Genomic DNA, 19446 nt, shown 5'->3' with positions numbered 1-19446 from the left:
GGCAGCCATCTTGGTGCGGGCTCCGGCGCTGCCCCGGGGCTGCGGGGCAAGGCCCGGCTCCGGCGGCAGCACGGCAGTGAGACCCTGCAGGTCTCTTCTGCTGCTTATAAATAACGTGGGTGCCCTTTCCTTACCTTGCACGCCTGCCTTCCGCTCCTAAGGCTCCTCTTTTCGACTTCCCCTGGTCCAGCCTTAGTTAAAGCCCCGTTAAAGCAGCCCGCAGCATGCCCACAGCTTCCAGAAACGCCGGGCTCGCGTGGCGAGCGCCAGGAAGAGGCCGGGGCGAGCGCGATGCCTGGAGAGCACTGCGCGCCGCAGCCCTCCCGCCTCCGCACGCCCCCGTACACATCCGGTGTACCACTCGTCACGACGCCTCACCACGGCGGCTCTCCCAGCACCCCGAGGTAGCGCCGAAGTTGCAGGTGTTTCGGCAAACGTGAGATTTGCAGACGCTGCAGTCCCAATAGTGTAAGAGGAACTGGCCGCACATCATGGAAATCAAGCGCGGGCCATACACGGCTCTTTCCCATTAAAAGGCTTAGCCTGCCCCAAACAACAAATCAGTACGTACAGCCGAGACCCACTGCAGCAGGAAAGCAAACACTCCAGCACGAGTGTATTACTTGCATTATTTTTTACATTAACAACAAGATATCTGCTGTTATATTAAGACACAGCAGAACAGGATGATGCAGACATCTGTCTTCCTGCTTCAGGGCACAAGCCAGTCACCTAAGGAAGACTTACTAGAGACTTAAGAGGTCTTAGTCCCCCTGCGCCCCCCAGCCATCGCCACTGCCTTGAGCAACTTCAACTCTGTTCAGCTACACCACCTTCTCACCCTTGCCCATCTACGACACAGCTCCATCTATCCCAGCCACAACAACAGAGCAGCTTTGAAAACCATCTTCCCAGTGGACAGATTATTTCACAACCACCTACTATGAAGTTTCTAAAACATTCCTCTGTAATACCTTCTAATAGCTACTACCAGGGACAGGACCCAAGACTACACTCAATTTGTAAAAAGAGTAAAAAAAAAAAGTGCAAATGAACAGGTCTAAAGCTGAGTGCAAGATGATCAACGGAGCACTGTGTGCAGTGAAAGAACAGCAACACCCCTTGCATCACCAGCCAGCAATAGTCAAACCTCTTCAGAGAGGTGACTGCAGTTATTTACCTTGATATAACACCCCCCCCTCTTTTTTTTTTTTTTTTTTTTTAAAGTTATCCATGAAACAGAACTGAGGACATCTTGTCTTCCTCCAAACTAGAGTCTTCATGTAGTCATAAATTGTTTTTCATAGAACCTTGTTTATTCTTAGAATTCAAACCTTTAGTGGCCTAGGTTAGGAAAACTGTTCTTCTCAGTTTGTTATAATGATTAACCACCACCAGGGAATGATTATATCAAACTTGAAGATGACAAGAGAAAGCAAGCAGAATCTAGCAACAGACTGATAATTTTCAGATGACCTTTGGACATGCAAAGGCTTCCCTCCCCAAGTGATAAAAGTGTGGTGTGATGCAATATGTGCATTTCAAAATATGCAACAGACTTGCTGAGGGCAGAGTCTGTGCGACAGTATCAGGCAAGTTTACCGTACCACACATATTTCCCAATTCATTAAGGTGCAGTTTGACATTACTCCTAATCAGATTTGGCTGTTACAGTTCCCCACCCATCCTGTTGGATCTGACAGCCATATGCTGCAGAATAAACTAATTCAACAAAGCTGATCCATGAAGGAAAGAGGCTGGGGTGTTTCTGGCTAGCTGGCTTTGCCATGGGACCAGCTCTTTGAACCAGCAGTCCTACATAAGGCAAACAGGAATTACACAACCGGGGTTGCTCCTTGTGGGAGTCTAGCTACACCAGATGAGATGGAATGTCAAAAAYGCAGCCTTAGAGCCCGGCGTTCTCATGCTGGGTAGCATCAGGATACAACACATACCCTTCAAACCCAAATATTTGACAGGTTAAGGAATGTATAATGCTGCCTCGTGGTCCAGCACCCATAAATGATTTATCTTTAAGTAGACAAGTCAAAGTGCCCCATGCTTATTACTGAGAATTATCCCAATATTTAGTATTCGGGACAGTAATGCACATGCACTACACTGCCATAAGATGGTTCAGATTTATTCCCTTGCCATGCCTCTAGTTAAAAACTCCTAGACAGAGGTACCATATTATAAATTGCTGGTCACAGAAGCAAGGAAGCAACAGTCCCTACGGTTATTGCATGCTTCAGTAGAACTACTGTCAGCCTAACCAGTGTGGCAGCAAGATTTATTCTCCCCTTTCAAACAAGAGGGGAGGGCTCTGTCCAACAAAACTGAACCAGATAATTATTTGACAAAGTAGAAGACAGCACAGGGGGCTTCCTGCAATACCTTAGTATGCCTAAGAAGGAAGCTGGAGGCCTTTAAGATGCATACTGATCATCAGTCTGCTTAGCAGTATAGTAAGTGGCACAAACAGATGCTGCTGTCATAACCCTCAGGCAGCAAAGGGTTTGTTAGCACTGGATGGCACTGACATAATTTAACAGTCTACTGAAGTTAAGTTTGAAGGCCAAGTGTGTCTCAAGTTATGACTGTAACAGCGCAGATTCTGCCTAAACAAGCAACTTAAATGGAAGCAGCATAATGCCACAAAAACCTCCGTGAGGCTATACTCTGCCAGAAAGACACAGGGTGACAGTACATCCAGAACCTCACAACCTCCAAGGGCAGCAAGGCACAGGGGGCTGGTTCCTGCACCTCCAATCACCCAAGCCAACAAAAAGCCTCATCCTCAATAACGCAAGTTTTATAAAAGAAGTAAACCCACCTGCTTGCCCAGCTCCATACTATACAGGGCTCCAGCCAGTGTGACTAAGACATGAGGGACAAGTCACAGTATGATTGTTCTGAATTTCCAAATTTTCTATTTTGCAGTTCTCATTCCTGCTATCTGAGTTGACTTCCATGCCACAGATTTAAATCAACTGCACTCTCTTAAATCAAGATAGTTCTACTGGTCCTATAGCACAATTAAGAGACATCTAAGTCAACATGCCCATACCATTTATTTCTCAGGTACATCAGAAATAAAAGGTCAAGTTATCTTCTGAGAACTTTGTGTGGATGAGCAAACAGCTGCTGGTAGAATACTCCATATGCAAGACACTTCCAAAACTGTGGCCAATCCTCCAAAGGCTGTTTTTGAACACACAGAAGCCTGATGTAAAAATCCAATCTTGTTACCCCCTGAAGGCAGTCTGGTGCAGCTGTCAGACCTGTGCTGGAGGCTGTGACTGTGCTTTAGGAGAACTTCCCTGCCTGAGGTGGCGGGCCAAGGAAGCCCCCTGCTTGCTTAGTGGCAGCCCGGGAAGGAGCAAGGCCAAGCATCTTCTGGATGTTCTGCAAAAACAAGAACAGAAGAGCAGGACAGTGTCATGCCATGACAAGGGAGCTACAAAAGAGGAAGAAATCCCTGCTCTGCTTACAAATGCAATTTTCCCACTAGCTTCAACAGATTCAAGTTCTCACCCACTGAGCCCTACCAGTCTGCCTAACATACAATGGATCTCTCTCTTTCCATTCAAAGAAAAAGAAAACAAGAAAAACAGCACAGAGCCAAACAACCGTCTACAATGGCTACAATTAAAGCTGGGCCCATCTCCCCCAGCCCCTCCCAAAACCTTCTTGCAGCTAAATTAGCATTTCAACTGAGGACAGTAATCTGGTTCTTTTCCACCTCCAGCTACACAAAAGGTAGTCGGTTAGCAGATACACAGTTACAGACTAGTCTTTGCACATGGGTTGGTTTGAATCAACCTACAAGAGTTATTTTTCCAGTTTAGCTGCAATGCACACACAGGAGCAGGCTCCCAATGTCTGTTTGAAGGCTGAAACAAAGCAGCTTTCAGTTTTCACAAGTTCCAGAAACCACCGTCAACAACAGCCAGAGCCTGAGGTTCTGCAAACCAGCAAGGAAGGCTCTCACGTAATGCAGCCTGAAATTGGGTCAGAGAAAGTGCCAAATTCAAGTCAGGAATTTAGACACAGAATTAACAAATGTTAATGATACAGACAGGAACAGCGGATTGCAGGAGACATGCAGTATAACAGTACATACATAGCAAAATCAAGAAAATGACTATTGAAATGACCTCCTCTGCATTCTCACTTGTTAAAAAAAATTTGCATCTGAGCAGGGTGTTTCAGTACAAAATGACAAAAAAAAATGAAGAGCAGAGTTAGGGAACTAGCTATAAATCTCACGGCAGAATATTTAAAAATTCAAAGCTTTTCTGATTTTTGTGGAACTCCTTTTAAAATTTGCAACAGTGTAACTACAAAAGAGCTACCTGTTCTTTAAGTTGCATCCTTCACTGTAAATAACTAGAGCTGTAAATGCTGCTTATGCAGTGCTGGCAAAAGACGGAGATCTGATGCAAAGGAAGAAAATGACTGTGTATGTCTCTCTTTTATCAGCTGAGCCCTGGCTGCCCAGACAACAACAACAGGAGTGAGGGAGGTTCTCTTCAAACCTGAATGACATCTCTAAAACAACTGGCAGGACAGATCAGCTAGTAAGGTCATATAGTTCTTTAACTTTTTGAGCATAGAAGGGGAACAAACGTAAAGGCAGGCAAGAGTTTTAGCTAAGCTAAAAATCAGGAATCATCTTGGGTGGAGACTATGGAAAGGAAGGTTTTAGCCCACACATAAATGGGAAAGAAAAGGAAGGGAACACTGAATAGGAATGACAGTTTCACTGTATCTGCTCAAAACAAACACAAGTGATAAATAACAGGATACAACACTATCATTTACCAGACAGCCTTTAAATACAGCTCATGTTTCCTACAGGATATTATATACATGCAGCAGGGACTTGTGGGATGCCTGCTGAACAGTGAGCATACTTGTATTCATAACAACTCAGAAACTACATACTGAGCAATTCATCACCTGGAGCCAAAGAGGCTCAGGTACACTATTCTCCAGGAATGCCTAGATAACACAGCACCAGAAGACACCACAGGGAGTGCAGTGCAGACAGTTGCATGGTTCCACATRAGCATCTTTAGCAGCATCAGCTCAGCGCAAGCCCAACTGGCTGTGGAGCAGTTTCACTGACCGTGTTCCCCAGAGCTCTGGGTACCCGCGCCTTAACACACCTCGAAGGCTCCAGCCGCCAGCCAGTCTGAGCACCAGCACTATGCTGTGCCTCAGCAGTCCCAGGCAGGCAGGAAAGATGCATCTTAGGCTTAAACGGAAGGAGCCAGACTCTCTTAACTCAGGTGTGGCACCGCACAAATATAGCTCAACTGTTTCCAGCCCTGAGTTGGCTGTGGAAAAAGTCTAGCCACATTTGTGCGGTACCACACTTTAAGCCCAGACAGACCAAAATTGGACCCTGCAAAACCACCTTGAGCGTCTTTGTCCATAGCACAATTAAATCTGTGGCCTGCATAAGTCAGCCACGGGTAGTGGTAACTGAAGGTATAAAGGAGAGCATTTTACTGTGGGAGACTCCCTCGTGTGGTTCCCCTTCTCAGAGCTTAGTCAAGAAAAGGACAGAACAGAGAAAACGAGAGGCTCATGCATGGATTCAACAACACCAGAGGGTGCTGCAGAGTCAGCAGCAGGCAGGACTAGGATCCTACCATGTATGAGCCAGTACAAAGCTAGAGCAGAGTAGAGATCCTAGTAGAGCATCAATGGGAACAAGGAGCATGCACTGCCCCCTCCCCAGACCTGTAAGTACCAGGACAGAGACAAACTGTAGTGCTAAATCCTACTCTACCAGCTTGAGCAGTTCTAAGAGGAAGAGAGATGACAGCCCATTTGGATTCAAGTGGGTTCAAGTCCACAGCCACCCTAGCCAGCATTATCCTTCCAGAGCAGTCCCCTCCCTGCTCGGGAGGGCAGCTAGACTCATGCACTAGCTGCAAAGCCAGTTTTGCTGGACAACAATCCCACTGTGCGTGCAGCTGGAAACACCAGGGCTGGGGCAAGGTCCAGCAGAAACCTGCTGTCTGCTGTGCTCCGCATCGCACTGGGATGCCTTGCAGAGCCCACTTCCAGCAAAAACAGGACCATCACCTTCAGGAGCAGGAGTGAGAGATGACAAAACCTAAGCATACAAATTGTTTATCCAAGCTCTTCTGAACCCTCTTCATAAATGATCACAGGCAGGATGGGAGCTGCTTCTGCTTTTGTCTTCAAACTCAAAAGGGGCCTCAGAGACAAGGTAGTGAGTGGTTCCCTGCTCCAAGATCAGGCTGTGTGGGAAAGTGCACTCCTGGCAGTATGGATAATTACTGGCTTCTTTTCCCACTGGGAGCATGTTTCAGAGAGGAGACAGTTCAGGCTTGTGTGAAAAGGAAGTGAAGACCAGCAAACGCCTGAGGAACAACAGCATATTCCTCTCCACAAACAGCACAGGTGAAGGCTGGGAGCACAGTAACAGGAGCCGGGGCAGAGGATGTAACCCTGACATCATGCCTCACGCCCAGCAACAGACTTTCCCAGCTGAAACCCAGTGGCTCAAGGACCCCTGGAAGGCCTCTTCCAGCAATCCTCCTCTCTCCAAACAGGAAGGCAGGAGGAACTAGGGGACAGGATTTACGTGCCAGGGAGAGCTGGGAACAGCGCAAAGGAAGTTACTCACTGCAATTTGACTATTTCAGGAGATGCTGGCCAGGTCACAGGCAACAAGCTTTCCAGTCAGTGTTTGAAGAGTTTATTATCCCCACGTGCCTGAGGACTGCATGAGGAGGCTGCCTGATGCTGCTCTTCCCTGCCTTCAATCCCTTCACGTGCAGCTCCAGGTTCTAAGAGTAGGCTGATGGTTGTATGGCCTCTTTAGCTTGTTTGCAACCTGTTCCCTGGCTTCTGGTACACCTCTCTTCCTTCCTCTCCTGTCAACAGCATCAAACCAGACACTCAGTCCCACATAAGTTCTCCTCCCTTGGGCCAACAGCTCTTTTGAAGCTGACTTAGCGAGATTTCCCATTTTACACACAGTGAAACTCAGAGGGTCATGAAGCTTTCACCTCTATGGTCACAGCACCGAAAGCAAGTCTTTGACACCATTTTAAGCCTGTAATTGCTTTCTTCCCCTCTCCCTTGGCCTCTCACACTCCTTCAAAGTCCTTTTCCCAATGCTGTTATCATGCAAAGTTCCTTCAAACAGTAATAAAGCCAGAAGCAGGATGCCAGCAGTCACAGTTTCTGCTCCTAGCTCTTGCACAAACTAACATAGCTGGTCTCTGCCCTTCAGTCCACAGGGCAAGGATAACAAAACTTAGAGCTGTCTAGCAGCTAGCTGGAGAAGGTATAATCAATCACAATCATATAAATAAAGGAGCACCGCTAAAGCTGCAATCTGCAAATCTTCAGAGCAGAAGCACCCTTTCCCCAAAGTGATAAGGTAAACCTCCTTCTCCCCCATTGGGCCATTAGCAGGAACTTTTCTGCATGAGGACAATTCTTTGCCAGAATTTCTCTTGAAAGCTCATTCCCCTTCAAAACGCTCAGTGTTCTTCTCCAAAACCAGAGTGCCCCGCCATTCGGTTCAAGCTGTCTACTCATTTCACAAGAGGCAACAGCAGGAAATGCCCAGAACTAGAATTAACCACAGGAATTGTATTTTTGGACAAAAAAAAAATCCACGGGGGATTTTTCAGCAATGGAGTTCCCCAATCGACCCAACTGGTGCAGAAAAATCTTGTAGACAGTGCTGTTTGGTTTCATATAATAACCTGTAGCACTGGAAAGAAGGGACTTTCCATGTAACAGGTGAGTAACCTAGAGCAGAACCATGCAAGACTGCCTGAAGGAACAGCATCAGACCTCAGCATCCCAGGAAGTCAGGGAGGTGATCCAAGAAGCTGAAAGTGTCTCATTTCTTTCAAAGCAGCATTCACTTTTCCAGTTACTGGCAAGTGAAACAAGATTTGTCTTGAAGAACACAATGAGGAAGCCCATGGTCTTTGCCTCATCGAAGCTGGCCTTGCTTTGAGCAGGGGGTGGTGAACCCGATAACCTCCAGAGATCCCTTTCAACCTAAATTATGGTTCATTATTTGCTTTTGCACAGGACCACAGATGCCTTTCAATATAAGCACCCGTTATGGAGAATTATGGAGAATTTGATTCATTAGCATGCACTTTATGACTAAAGGAACTAACTTTCTATTATTAAGCTGTTCCTCAAGTTCATCCAAACATCTGACAGCAGCTGGCATAACATGTCACTTCCCTTTGCTGATCTGCTTTAAGCCTTTAAGTCCCTTGGCACCCCCTGAGGAAAAGCAACAAGTCGGTCAAGGAGAAAAGCAGCAAGAATTCAGGAAGTGAATCAAAGAAAAGGGAAATATAAATATAGAGGAGCAGATAATTTGCAGCTAATTGCACCAGCATTCATCCAACCCCCAGAGTCTATTAATTTCTCCCCAGCACTCCCTAGGGGAACACAGCAAACAAAAACTTTTGGTTGCACTGAGAACGGTCCCTTGTCCTCACCAGCCATTCTGTCAGTTAAATCACCACCTCAGTCCATCACTACTACTAAACACATGGTTGTCATCCAGCTGGGTAACAGCCTATACCCRACCATGCACTTCCCCTTATCTTGGTTGATGCTTTTTTGCAGAAGATGTGACTAACCAGATTTGTTGGGCAGCTACGGGTAGCTTATCACACCAGGCCCCCTTTCTGAGTTACATTCCTCATACTGCGAGAGACTCTATTCAAAGGTAAAGTTCTTAAGACTGTGAAAAGTCAGGCTGTCGGCAAAAACAGGAAGGACAAAAGCAAAAGAACAAGTTTAACTATTTCCCCACTTTTCTAACAAATCTATGGACTGATTGAGCTTTTACAGGCCTCAAGCCAACGAAGAAGATTCCCCTCAAGATGCAACACTTCTCTATTCTCATATTACTGTAGAAGTCATAATTGGGAAGAAGTAGTACTTATATTGCCTTCTGATGGAGATGTGTCTTTTGCTGAAGGCTAACCATGGCAATCCACAAAGCTATCCGAGACTGACACGAGGAAAGAAGCTGTTTCTTCCAACTCTGTCCTAGCACTCTAGAGCAATCTTAATGCCTCTAGTCAAGTCTTCCACGTTTCAGGATAGTGGCTGTTTGTAAGATCCCAACCCACAATTGCTTTGAACATGAAGCCTAGGAATAAAGCCATGCATGAAAGTCACAAGCAGATCAAAGATTATACATGCAAAACTGCTCAGCAGTAACTGCCTCTTCTTTACGCATGGTGGAGATATGCCTTCCCTGATCCAGGCATGCAGGAGACTCAGTGTACTCACCTGTCTGATAGACATCGTGCAGAGAATGTAGAGGAAGATGAAGGAGCAGTCAGTGTAATCCTCACCCAGAAGGTTGCGGTGGGATAAACCCTGAATGTACGAGAGGGGGATAAAAGGAAGCTTTGCCACCACTCGGCCATCAAATCTGGAAAAGAAAGTGCTGGATCACAACTGGGGACAGTAACAGAGTCCTTGGCTGTAGAAGAAACAGAAGTAAGCATCTCCAACAGACCATCAGAGCAGACGAGACCACGTGGAAGGCTGCAAAAGCCATGCTGCCTTCCCCAGCCCATCTCTATGTACACTACACCACGGAGACTAAGTACACCTCTCACACAGGCCTCTGCCCCAGATCACCACTCATCCAAAGATTAAATAGGCTTCCCTCAGCAACTGTTTTACCATGGTAAGAGACAAGGTGTTTCACGGTGATTTATAAGTGATCAGCTGGACAAAAATCTTGGCTGGTGTTTTGGCTTTTAAATAAAAAGTATAAGTAAACTGCAAATGTAGCAGATCGCTCCCCAGAACACAGTCAGCACTTGACTAAAAGATGGATGACTATCACTCTGCTGTAATGAGGTTACTGCAAGAAGATGAACTCTTTGCTTTAAGCAGAGCATAAACCAAACACATTTTTTCCTTTCGTAGAGCAGCTGTATTTGTCAGCACAAGAACGATGTGTACGATAATCATTGAGAGAATGCTTTTTAATACCAATAGCCTTCTCTGCATTAGCTCTGAAGAAAGAGGCAGTGCAGAAGCAGGACGATACTGACTATTCCAAGCAGCCTGTCCTGCTCCTGGAGCTCCTCCAGGTCCGCATTCCAGGGCGTCAGGCAAAGTGCGAATTCTGGCTAGTTTGCAAAGATTTCTCCCAACCCAGACAGTCAACCCAACCTTTTGAAGTAAAGTACGTATGCTGCCTCATCAGCATGTGCATACTTGGATGTTATTTTCTCTGCATGCACTGATTTTCTAACAGGTGTTTCTTGTTTCAAGAGATCCTAAATGAGCGTCCTTTCCTGTGGAGATGCATTCACACAGCTACAGCTCAAATGCACGCCAACTTTGTTTACATCTCACAGGCAGTTTGGCAGGAGACCTAGGAACGGATGTTTATCTCCCTGTCACATCCCCCAGCGGTTTAAAATTCTGCGTTATTCCTGCTATGAGAATGACAAGTATTTCAGCAGTAGCACCCTGAGGTACCTGCTTTTCCGTCTAGCAGGTTTTTGCAGTTATCATGAAGAAGTACTAGAAAATGCAGTTCAGAAAAGAATACAACAGGGGTTCAGAACTGATTATATTAAGACATTTTTGACAAAAGAAAATTGACACACATGGAAGCTAATCTCCCTGCAAGAAGAAAGCGCATCTGCTTGGAGTCCCCTGTCTGTCCATCCCCCCGCACCTCACCACAGATTTCCCTGCCCTAGAGGGCCTTCTAAGCCACAAGAGTCATTCAGCGTCACTGTCATAAGTCTTCACTGTGGCATTCTGCTCTTTGGGTTTAAACCTGCCTTCTTGACGCCTATGTGTCCTTCCAGTGTGGTCCACCCCATTGCCCCATTACCTACATTGTAAGAAACAGAGCCAGTTATTACAGTAATTTCCATTTTGGCTATTTTCTGCTAAGCATATGGCAGAGGTAAGGTGCCCAGTCACAGAGCAGCTGGGTGTCTGCATCATACATGTATGCCTGCTCCTTTTATCCCCTAGAACAGTGAATTCGTTCAAGAACAGAAAAGACCAGCAAACAAGACTAAAGTCATTGCAGGTGTCAGCCACACTTCTCCTTTTCATACTGCACCCACAGCCTCATGAATTCATAACTGACGTACTCTCACCCTGAGACAGGCAGCTGCTCTTTTTGCTATGTCAAGAGAATGACAGTACATAAGTGAGAACCAACTCTGTCAAACCATTCTACAAGCTTCAGACAGTGCAGATACAACCCACCAAAGCTGCCACTCAGATACAAACGCGTTTGCTAGCTTGTATTGAGACCAGAAGTGCAAATCTAACTATCTAGCCTCAAAGCCAAGACAGCCAAATCTTTAGATTTTGATTCAACAACCTCTGAATTGCTGGCTTTAGCAAGAAAGCTATTTCCATCCAAACATCCACTGAGCTCTCTGGATACTCATACTTAGGTTCCCAGAATGGCTTCTAAGGATAGACTGTTAAAGGCAAGACATCCCAAAAGCTTCATGTCAGTCCTGTGGTTAGTAGCATCATCTGTGTGGACAGGAATCCTCAAGGGAGAATGGAGCAAGACAAGTAAACTTTGTGGTCTTAAAGGAGAATAAACTGATTTTTTTTTTTTTTTAAAGGTTAATACATACTGAAGGTGGATCCATACAGGATTTAACCAAGATCAATTCCTTCCYAAAGCTTTTAAAGAATTTACAGTCATGTAACACTTGTAAATCACAGCATCCTTTGAACTGCCTCAGAACTGCATCCTCCCACTCTAAGTAAACTAGACAGAGTAGGTGGTTTGAAAGTCTTGCACCCAAATAGCTGGGCAAACATTTTAATGCCTCGGGCGCAGCACTACAAATCATGGTCCCACTCTCACACACCTGGACACATGACTGAAGATATCTCCCCATCCCCTCTCAGGACTGCAGTTAAATGAGACAACRATGACCAAAGACTGCACCCAAATTTTACAGTCCTTTGGTGCTGCATTCCTCTGCTCAGTTTCACAGAGTTCCATAGAAGGCTGATGCTGAAGTCTGACTAAGCTGAATAAATAAGAGTCCACACAGAGGCAGTTATGCTATTATGCTACSCCATTTCCAATTTATCCACACACAGATCTGTAATAAAATAACAATTGACTGTATCTTGGGACTGCCAGCAGAGAAGCCAAAGGTTTTGGTGTCCAAGAATGTAAAGATGACAACTCCTGTTTACAGGATAAGTATACTGCCCAGATACATAGTCTCCTGAAGTTTATATTAACCATATTCATATTATCTTCAGATTTTGCAGCCAGTAGGAAGCTTACATTTCAAGACTGAACCAAGCTCTAAAAACTAGGCACAGTCTTCCAGTTTTGCATGTTTGAAACAAAGCAAAAAGATGAACTATCATCACGCAACCTAAAAGCTATTTTTCAACAGACCAATCCCAGGTCATTTTTAAAGCAAAGGAAGATATTAGAGTCCATGCCTGGACTTCTTAATATCTCGACTCTAAACACCTTAAAGAGTGCAACAACCAACACTGCAAAAACAGCCCATTTCTAAGGGCTAGGAGGCCTGGCACAGTTTTGCTTGCCAGAGTCCTTCGGTCACATTACTTAGCAAAGCCAAAGAAACTGAAAACTGTGACTGCATGCCCAGTCTCTACCACCAAACTTGCCCTGGTCAAGATGCCCCCAGGCAGCAAGGATGTTAGAGTTGTGTCTAGATTGCATTCAAGAGCTCCAGTATGCAGTGTCTCCCCTCAAGCAAAACAGCAGTATGCTGTGATCAAACAACTGCATCTTCATATGAAATACTGATCCATTTTACACAGACTAGTCAGAGTTCTTAGATGCACCATGCCATCACTAAAGCATTTTAATTGATAGAGAAGGAAGGAGAATATACTCACCATGAAAACTCCAGAAAAATCCAGGAAGTTGATACTTACATAGAATTAAACATTCCCATCAACGCAGTGAAGCAGAAGCCAATGGCAAACATGGATTTCATCCGAACCTGCAAGCAAAATGGTCAGAGCAAGTCAAACAACAGGCCTACATTGAGGGATTAAGGGCTCATGCCCTCAAGAACAGGCTTTGCACAGCATCACTGTAACCTAGAAGGAAAACAGACAACTCAGAAGGCCAGAGGGATTGCATGGGAAGAGAGCAGAGAACTCTCAAAGAGAAGGCTGGTCAACAACTAGGTGCAGAGGTAGCCACACTGTGGATCACTAATGTGAAGAGCTGCTTCACGAAAGATCCGAGTGCTCAAGAATTGTCCTGTTACCTTCCACAGGTTGTTTCTTTGTTAAGCCTATACAACTATCACATGAAAGAGTTGGAGAGAAATAATAAAACCAGGGGGCTCATTACAAAGACAGAACTTACAGGAGGAAGTCACACAAATTAATCCTACTTTGATAACATTATGGAGGCTTATAAATATGAAAATAACTAAGGCTGGGGATTAGATGAAATGGTAACTGCTGGAGAACTCTGTGCATCATACCAAATCTGTATCTACTAGAGATGATCCAGAGAGAACAGTCAGGAGGAGGAGCAACTATCTCTGCCAAGTGAACAAAGTCTTTCTGTTGGAAAGCTGCTGATTGAAACCTTCAGCAATTAGGAACAGGCTTTAATTTTCTCACCATTGACAAGTCTCTGTTGTTATTCTTCAGTTTCTCTTCTTGTCTCTCTGGAAAGCAAAAAACAACAGTTATCATCAGTTATACCAACCTAGAAACCACAGTGTTTTCATTTCCAGGAAAACTTAACCTTCTTGGCTCTCCAAACCAGTAACACTTCCAAAACCAACTCCAGCTCTCTATGCCAGACAGTACAAAGTGAAAAAGTGTACATAGCCAACTGCTCCTCCATCACAGTAACATGCAGCAAAGCAGGCACAAAAGAGGCTAGAATCACACATTCAGCACTTCTGGGAGAAATTCACAGAATGCGGAATTTGCCAACTCAACCAACACAGCAGCATGAGCAATGTGGCCAGAAAACAAAGACAACGCCTGCATACCACACTTCCAAAGGAGCGTGGTCTGAATTAGTCGCACACCAGGCTCACCACTACCAATATGCAATGTAAGCAAGGATTTCATTTTGGAGGTTTCAGAAGGAACATCAAAAGGACACATGGAGCCAGGAGCTGCACTCAGCAAGTCTAACATCCTACTGCTCTTAGTAATGGATTTTGGACCCTTATCACACCTGAAGGATTTTCTAGAGAAGAAAGATGCATTCTACATGAATTTAAAGTGAAGCATGTACTATTATGCTTTTCAGGAAACAGTTTAAAATACTTCTTTTGAAATTTAGTCTCCCCTCAAGTCACCACAAACTCCAAAAGACCCCCAGTTGTGAGATACTGGGGAAGGCATCCATGCCCCTCATAAGGGGGTTGCTCCAGGCTAAACTGTTATCTACTGCCTATCACCACGTTTGTCCTATGTCCCCATCCCACCTCACCCACTGTGCTTCTCCCAGATTCAGGATCCAGAGGGGCAGCCAAGGCTTTCAGGGAATACCTAGCTGGAGTAAGGATGCGGATGATGATGAAATATCCGAGGAATAGCGTGAGGGAAGACAGGGAGACAGACAGGAGGACTGTCAAGGGCTATCCAAGCATGTGAGTTGTGCAGTCGATCCCTGCTGAAGTATCAATACAAGAGGCCCACAGCACAGAAGCCCAACAGTTATTTCTCAAACCCCAATTAAAAGATGTCAAATATAGGGACTCGCAGTATATGTTAGGCAAAGCAACAGCAATACCCATATCCAATTTCTTAGAATCCCTGTTGCTAAATCCAATTGCTTATAACTACAAACCATCCCTAAGGCAGGAATTTTCCAGACACCTGCTTCCTGACCAAGGTGAAGAATTTTGTTCTGGGACATTTCAGCAAGCACAGGCCAGCTCTTTAGGAATCACATTTGGCACAAATACTTGTTTTTTCCCTCTGCTACATAACTAACCATTTAGTGAGATGGACTAAAGGTTACACAGGGATAAAAGGAATACAGCCCAGATCCCCAATATATCTGACCTGTTTCCTCATGCATTTCTACATATTCAGAACAAACAGGCCCCAGGTGCCTGACCATTTTCTGTAAATGGACTAATCCTGCACAACTCATGCATAAGCAGCATTTAAGCACTATACTATGGAGCTGGGTGGAGGCACAGGGAAAAAGGGCTGGATAAGTCATCAACAAGCAGCATCCTGAAATCCTGACTCTTCTATTTCTGCTGACTGGAACACAAACCAAGAGGATACAGCAATAATATTTTTGCCAACTTTTTTTTTTTTTTTGCTGTCTACCAAGTATTCATGTGAGCTATTGGGAATGTTACCACCTTTCCTTCCAGGGGCCCACGGAAGAGAACAGTAGCGAAGTTACAAGTTAAAAGACATACTCTCTAAGCTCATACGGCAGAAGACTGTGCCATGATGTTAAAGGTCTGCTGTTCCAGCATTGTGAATGGTGATCTGGGCACAATATGATTGAAGTTGGTTCACTTTTCCATTAAAAAAAAAAAGTTTGATAACTAGGAAACACCAAGTTAAGTTTGTCCATGCAACTTTCATCCTACCTCCTTGTGCATATGCATGATTCATCCCTTACATAACACAGCAATATCATACACACACCTCCTGCCTTGTTCTGCGCACAAGACAGATGGCAACTGAGGCAGGTCTGTACCAYGACTGTGACTTATCTGTAAAGTCTGCGTTCATTTTTTTTTGAACTAGAATGATAAAATTTAAGGGAATTCCAATACAAGTAATCTTGATGTTACAATGATACATTTTGCAGAATAATTTGATATTCAGTGTCACTGGGACCAGAGTTCTCGAAAGTAGTTAAAAGCTGCGAGTCATTTTCTGGAAGTCCAGCTTGACATTTAGAGTCTGATTTTTCAGAATCACTAAGCATTTAGCTCTGCCTGAAAACAAATCAAATGCCAAAGTTAGCAGCACTTGCACAAAAAATAAAACCACCAAAAACAAAGCAATCCAAGTATCTTAAGCTTGGCCAGCAAGCATCACAGCAAACAAAATCAGTGGTCATTTCCAAAGTTTTGTTCTTAGTCCCTTTGTGCTTTGTTTTTCATTTGCAAAACAAGATTATTTCAGCATATAAAAAAAAAATCAGTGGATCATCTGAGTTCCTCAGATTCTATTGTTTATTAGTTTAGTCCAAGCACAAACAAAATATTCTCTGCTAGAAACATGAGTTGGATGGTGCCCTGAAAAAAGTCACATTGCCACACATTGGAAAGTGACCATATGTAACAACAGAATGAAACAAGATTAAAAAGTTGCCTTATCCAATAAGTAATATTCATCCCATGCATGGATGATTAGGAACTGAAAATCTGCAAGAAGAGTTTTGGTTCCTGTCCCTTCAGGAGTCTAGCGATAACAGATTTTATACCTAGGAAGAACTGTTTGAAGAGATGTTTATAATTATTCCCAGGCTTTGCAAAAATCAAACGACTAATCCAGCTACCTGGCGTTACATAGGAATGAGGAAATCAACCCCCAGGAGTTCTCAGAAGTGTTCCTGCAATGATTTCTGCAATAATTTAACTGGGCTTCACCGCGTGTTTTACCTTAGACTTCTGCAGATTACAGAACCTTCTAAAGTTAATGTCCCTCAAAAATCACCACATTGTGTTCTCGCATAGTCCAGCATTTAAAGAGTTACCTCAACCTAGAACTACTTAACTATATTGACAATGAAAGAGAAAAAGAATGGAAATATAAATCAGTACTTAAAATTGAATAGAACTAACTTATCAAGGTTGAAATAAATCTAAGCACAGTAAGAGCTAACTCAGGCAAACACTCTTAGCTCTGAAGTGTTCAAATGAGGAAAAAAAACAAAACAAAAAATCTGAAATCACAGTCATATAGTCACACAGATTTTGCAAGCTGCCAGTGTACTGCAGCAATGAGCTGAGAACAGCAGTTAATAATAGTCATGGATATAAAGGCCCAGCTCAAGGAGAAAGGCAACTAGATCAACAAGGAGTAGAAGCATTGCTCCTCTCAGCGGTGCCGCCCTTCTCTAAATTTGACTGAAACCATCCGGAGGCAGTTCTCTTGGGAAAATAAGCAAAAGGGTTTGTATTCCAGTCATCAGGACAAGAACCACTTCAAATAAATAGTTTTGCAAAGAAGGAACAGACAAACACTTCCAGAAGTTTCTGAACTTTCCCCTTATTCTTGGAATGCCTTCCAATCTTACCTATTTTCTTTTTCTGCTGTCGGCCTGCTGATTCAGTTATCGTTTCCTTCTTCTTTTCCACTGCAAAGTGCAAAGAAAGATATTCCATCATTTCCAAATAATGATACCAACCCCCTCTTCCACATACCAAACAAAACATCTTATTCTCTTTGGAGAACAGCTGGGACTAAGAACATATTCAGCATCTGCAACTTATAATCTACCCAAGACTGACCAAACCAAACACTTAAAGTCAAAAATATTTTCCAAAGTCAGGATGTGATTTAGGAAAATTTCAAAGGATTAATTTTAAACTGTTGAGAACCTGTTACATTGTTAACCAAGCAGCCTTGGGACCATGCTGGCTCAAATGACCCTTGCTGATTTGTCGTTAGTATTAGACAGTACTTTTGATTCAGCAAGTGTAATGAAGAGAGCTTTATGGCAAGTTCTGCTCCTGATTATTTTCAGTGGGAAGCAGAGCACAGGAAAGCCTGTGTTCTCTCACATCCCTTCTTCACAGGCACACATTCTCAGGGGAAATGCTGTCCAAGCAGTTGGCCACGACCTCCCCATTATTCTTCGGTTAATTAGTATTGAGGCATTTCCAAGATTTTAAAGTAAGAGCCTAAGCTCAAAGTTACTAAAACCCCAAATCAGACACTCGCCAAACATCTGCAAGCAACTAACACTGCACCAAGAAAAGCCAACAGTTATTAAACCAGCAGAGTTAACTCATACTGCGATATAGTAACTGGACTGCTCACCTGCAAATGCTCTTCTGCTGATAACAAGAAGGGCTGTCTTTTCCAAAAAGTAAAAGACAGGTTTTAATTTAAGACCTATAACAAGAGTACTACAGTAAGTGAAGATGATAAAGCATGGCTATAGCCTAACAAGTAACAGTCCTCTTTTTATTCTAAACTGTATTTGTCTGTACCACATCTACTCTACCAACAAATATTGCTGATTCCTGTTGGCTCACAGAATCACCCTTAGAGAAGTGAGCATTAGGACTTTTCTCCTATACTAAATATTAATTCAGCACAGATATTCTAGCCTTGATAACCTGGGCAACCTGCTCTAGCTGACCCTGCCTGAGGGGCAGAGGGGCTAGATCACATGATCTCCAGAGGTCCCTGACAACTCCAACTTTTCTGTGATATCACAGCACAGCTAAAACAAAGAAGATAGCCAGATTTCCAAGTCACACAAAGGTTTGTGGTGCCGSCTTCTGAAATGCAGGTGATTTGCAAGTCAGTCACATAATTGCCAAGCCAGCCATACTAGCCCAGACAAGATACTTAATTGTGTCTTACTACATTACTATGGAAGAGCTGACTCTTACTCTTTTCATAGAAGAGGCACCTCTCTGGTAGGCCGGCTAACGCAAGGGAACAAACCAGGCAAGTTTGCTCAGAGGGAACACTGGACAGAGCTGACAGATGACACAACACACCCAATGCTCACAGAATGCCTTCTCAATAGCCTTCCTTAAACCGAGTATATTTTAGCAATCCTGATCAGTCTATCCCAACCCTAGTCCACATAATCCCAGGGCCCCCAACTCAAATCCCAAGTGGAGAACACTTTGACCCAATTCTGGCCTAACTGTTGTTCCCRGTTCTAATAAGAGGACTCCTCTGGATAACAGCTTCACTCTAGACAGCACTATTGAGCCTTACGCCGTCCCTGAGGTACTCTACAGCTCTAATTCCCTTATAGTTTGTGCAGGACAAATAACTAAGTATCAGGCAGTCTGACAAGCCTGTCTGCAGGAACACCCACAGCACAACAACACTTCTGGAGAAGCCCTTCTAATCACAGACGTACTTCAGCCTTGCAAGTTTACCACTATATTTACCTCAGAACACCTGCTATCATTTTTCTACCAGTCTCAGACAGCATTGTAATTCTCAACAGAAATGAGAAGGTAGAGAATGATGAAACTAAGAACTATGAGTAACTATGTCTGCCCAAACATACTACTCGGCCCATTTGTTTTTGCAAACTGTAAGGATTCTTGGGACTGTCATGGGAGAACTTAAAGATCTCTCACGCGTTTTTTCCTGTTTCAGATGTGTTAGCTAACGGATAAAGGGTATGGCCAAAGTGGTCTACTTTGCAAGTTGTCTATAAGCCATTAGACAGTGCTTCTTAGTGCATTG

The 19446-nt window shown here is 44.0% G+C and overlaps 1 protein-coding gene across 8 annotated transcripts in view; it reads right to left on the bottom strand.

Annotated features, from left to right (window-relative positions):
* Nucleotides 1–3055: 3055 nt before the first annotated feature.
* Nucleotides 3056–19446, bottom strand: part of TMCO1 (transmembrane and coiled-coil domains 1) — a 19832-nt gene continuing 3441 nt past the window's right edge. The window contains exons 3-9 of one of the 8 annotated variants that reach the window (XR_003256469.1): nt 18046–18120; nt 17300–17359; nt 13684–13730; nt 12979–13046; nt 9331–9420; nt 3830–4004; nt 3319–3408 (exon numbers count right to left, since the gene is read on the bottom strand). Coding sequence is in view for 4 of the 8 variants with exons in the window: in XM_026084620.1 (XP_025940405.1) it covers nt 3310–3408; nt 9331–9475; nt 12979–13046; nt 13684–13730; nt 17300–17359; nt 18046–18120 (494 nt within the window). In the remaining 4 variants the exon portion in view is untranslated. Of the gene's footprint in view, nt 3409–3829; nt 4005–6670; nt 6921–9330; nt 9476–12978; nt 13047–13683; nt 13731–17299; nt 17360–18045; nt 18121–19446 lie in introns of all 8 variants that reach the window. The other 7 variants (XR_003256467.1, XR_003256468.1, XR_003256466.1 and 4 more) reach the window with 7 other exon arrangements.

The sequence above is a fragment of the Apteryx rowi genome, unplaced genomic scaffold, assembly GCF_003343035.1.
Source record: "Apteryx rowi isolate R43461 unplaced genomic scaffold, aptRow1 scaffold_65, whole genome shotgun sequence".
In the NCBI taxonomy this organism is placed as follows: Eukaryota; Metazoa; Chordata; class Aves; order Apterygiformes; family Apterygidae; genus Apteryx; species Apteryx rowi.
The sequence above is the reverse complement of the archived record's forward strand: the minus strand, read 5'-3'. Positions and strand labels throughout refer to the sequence as shown.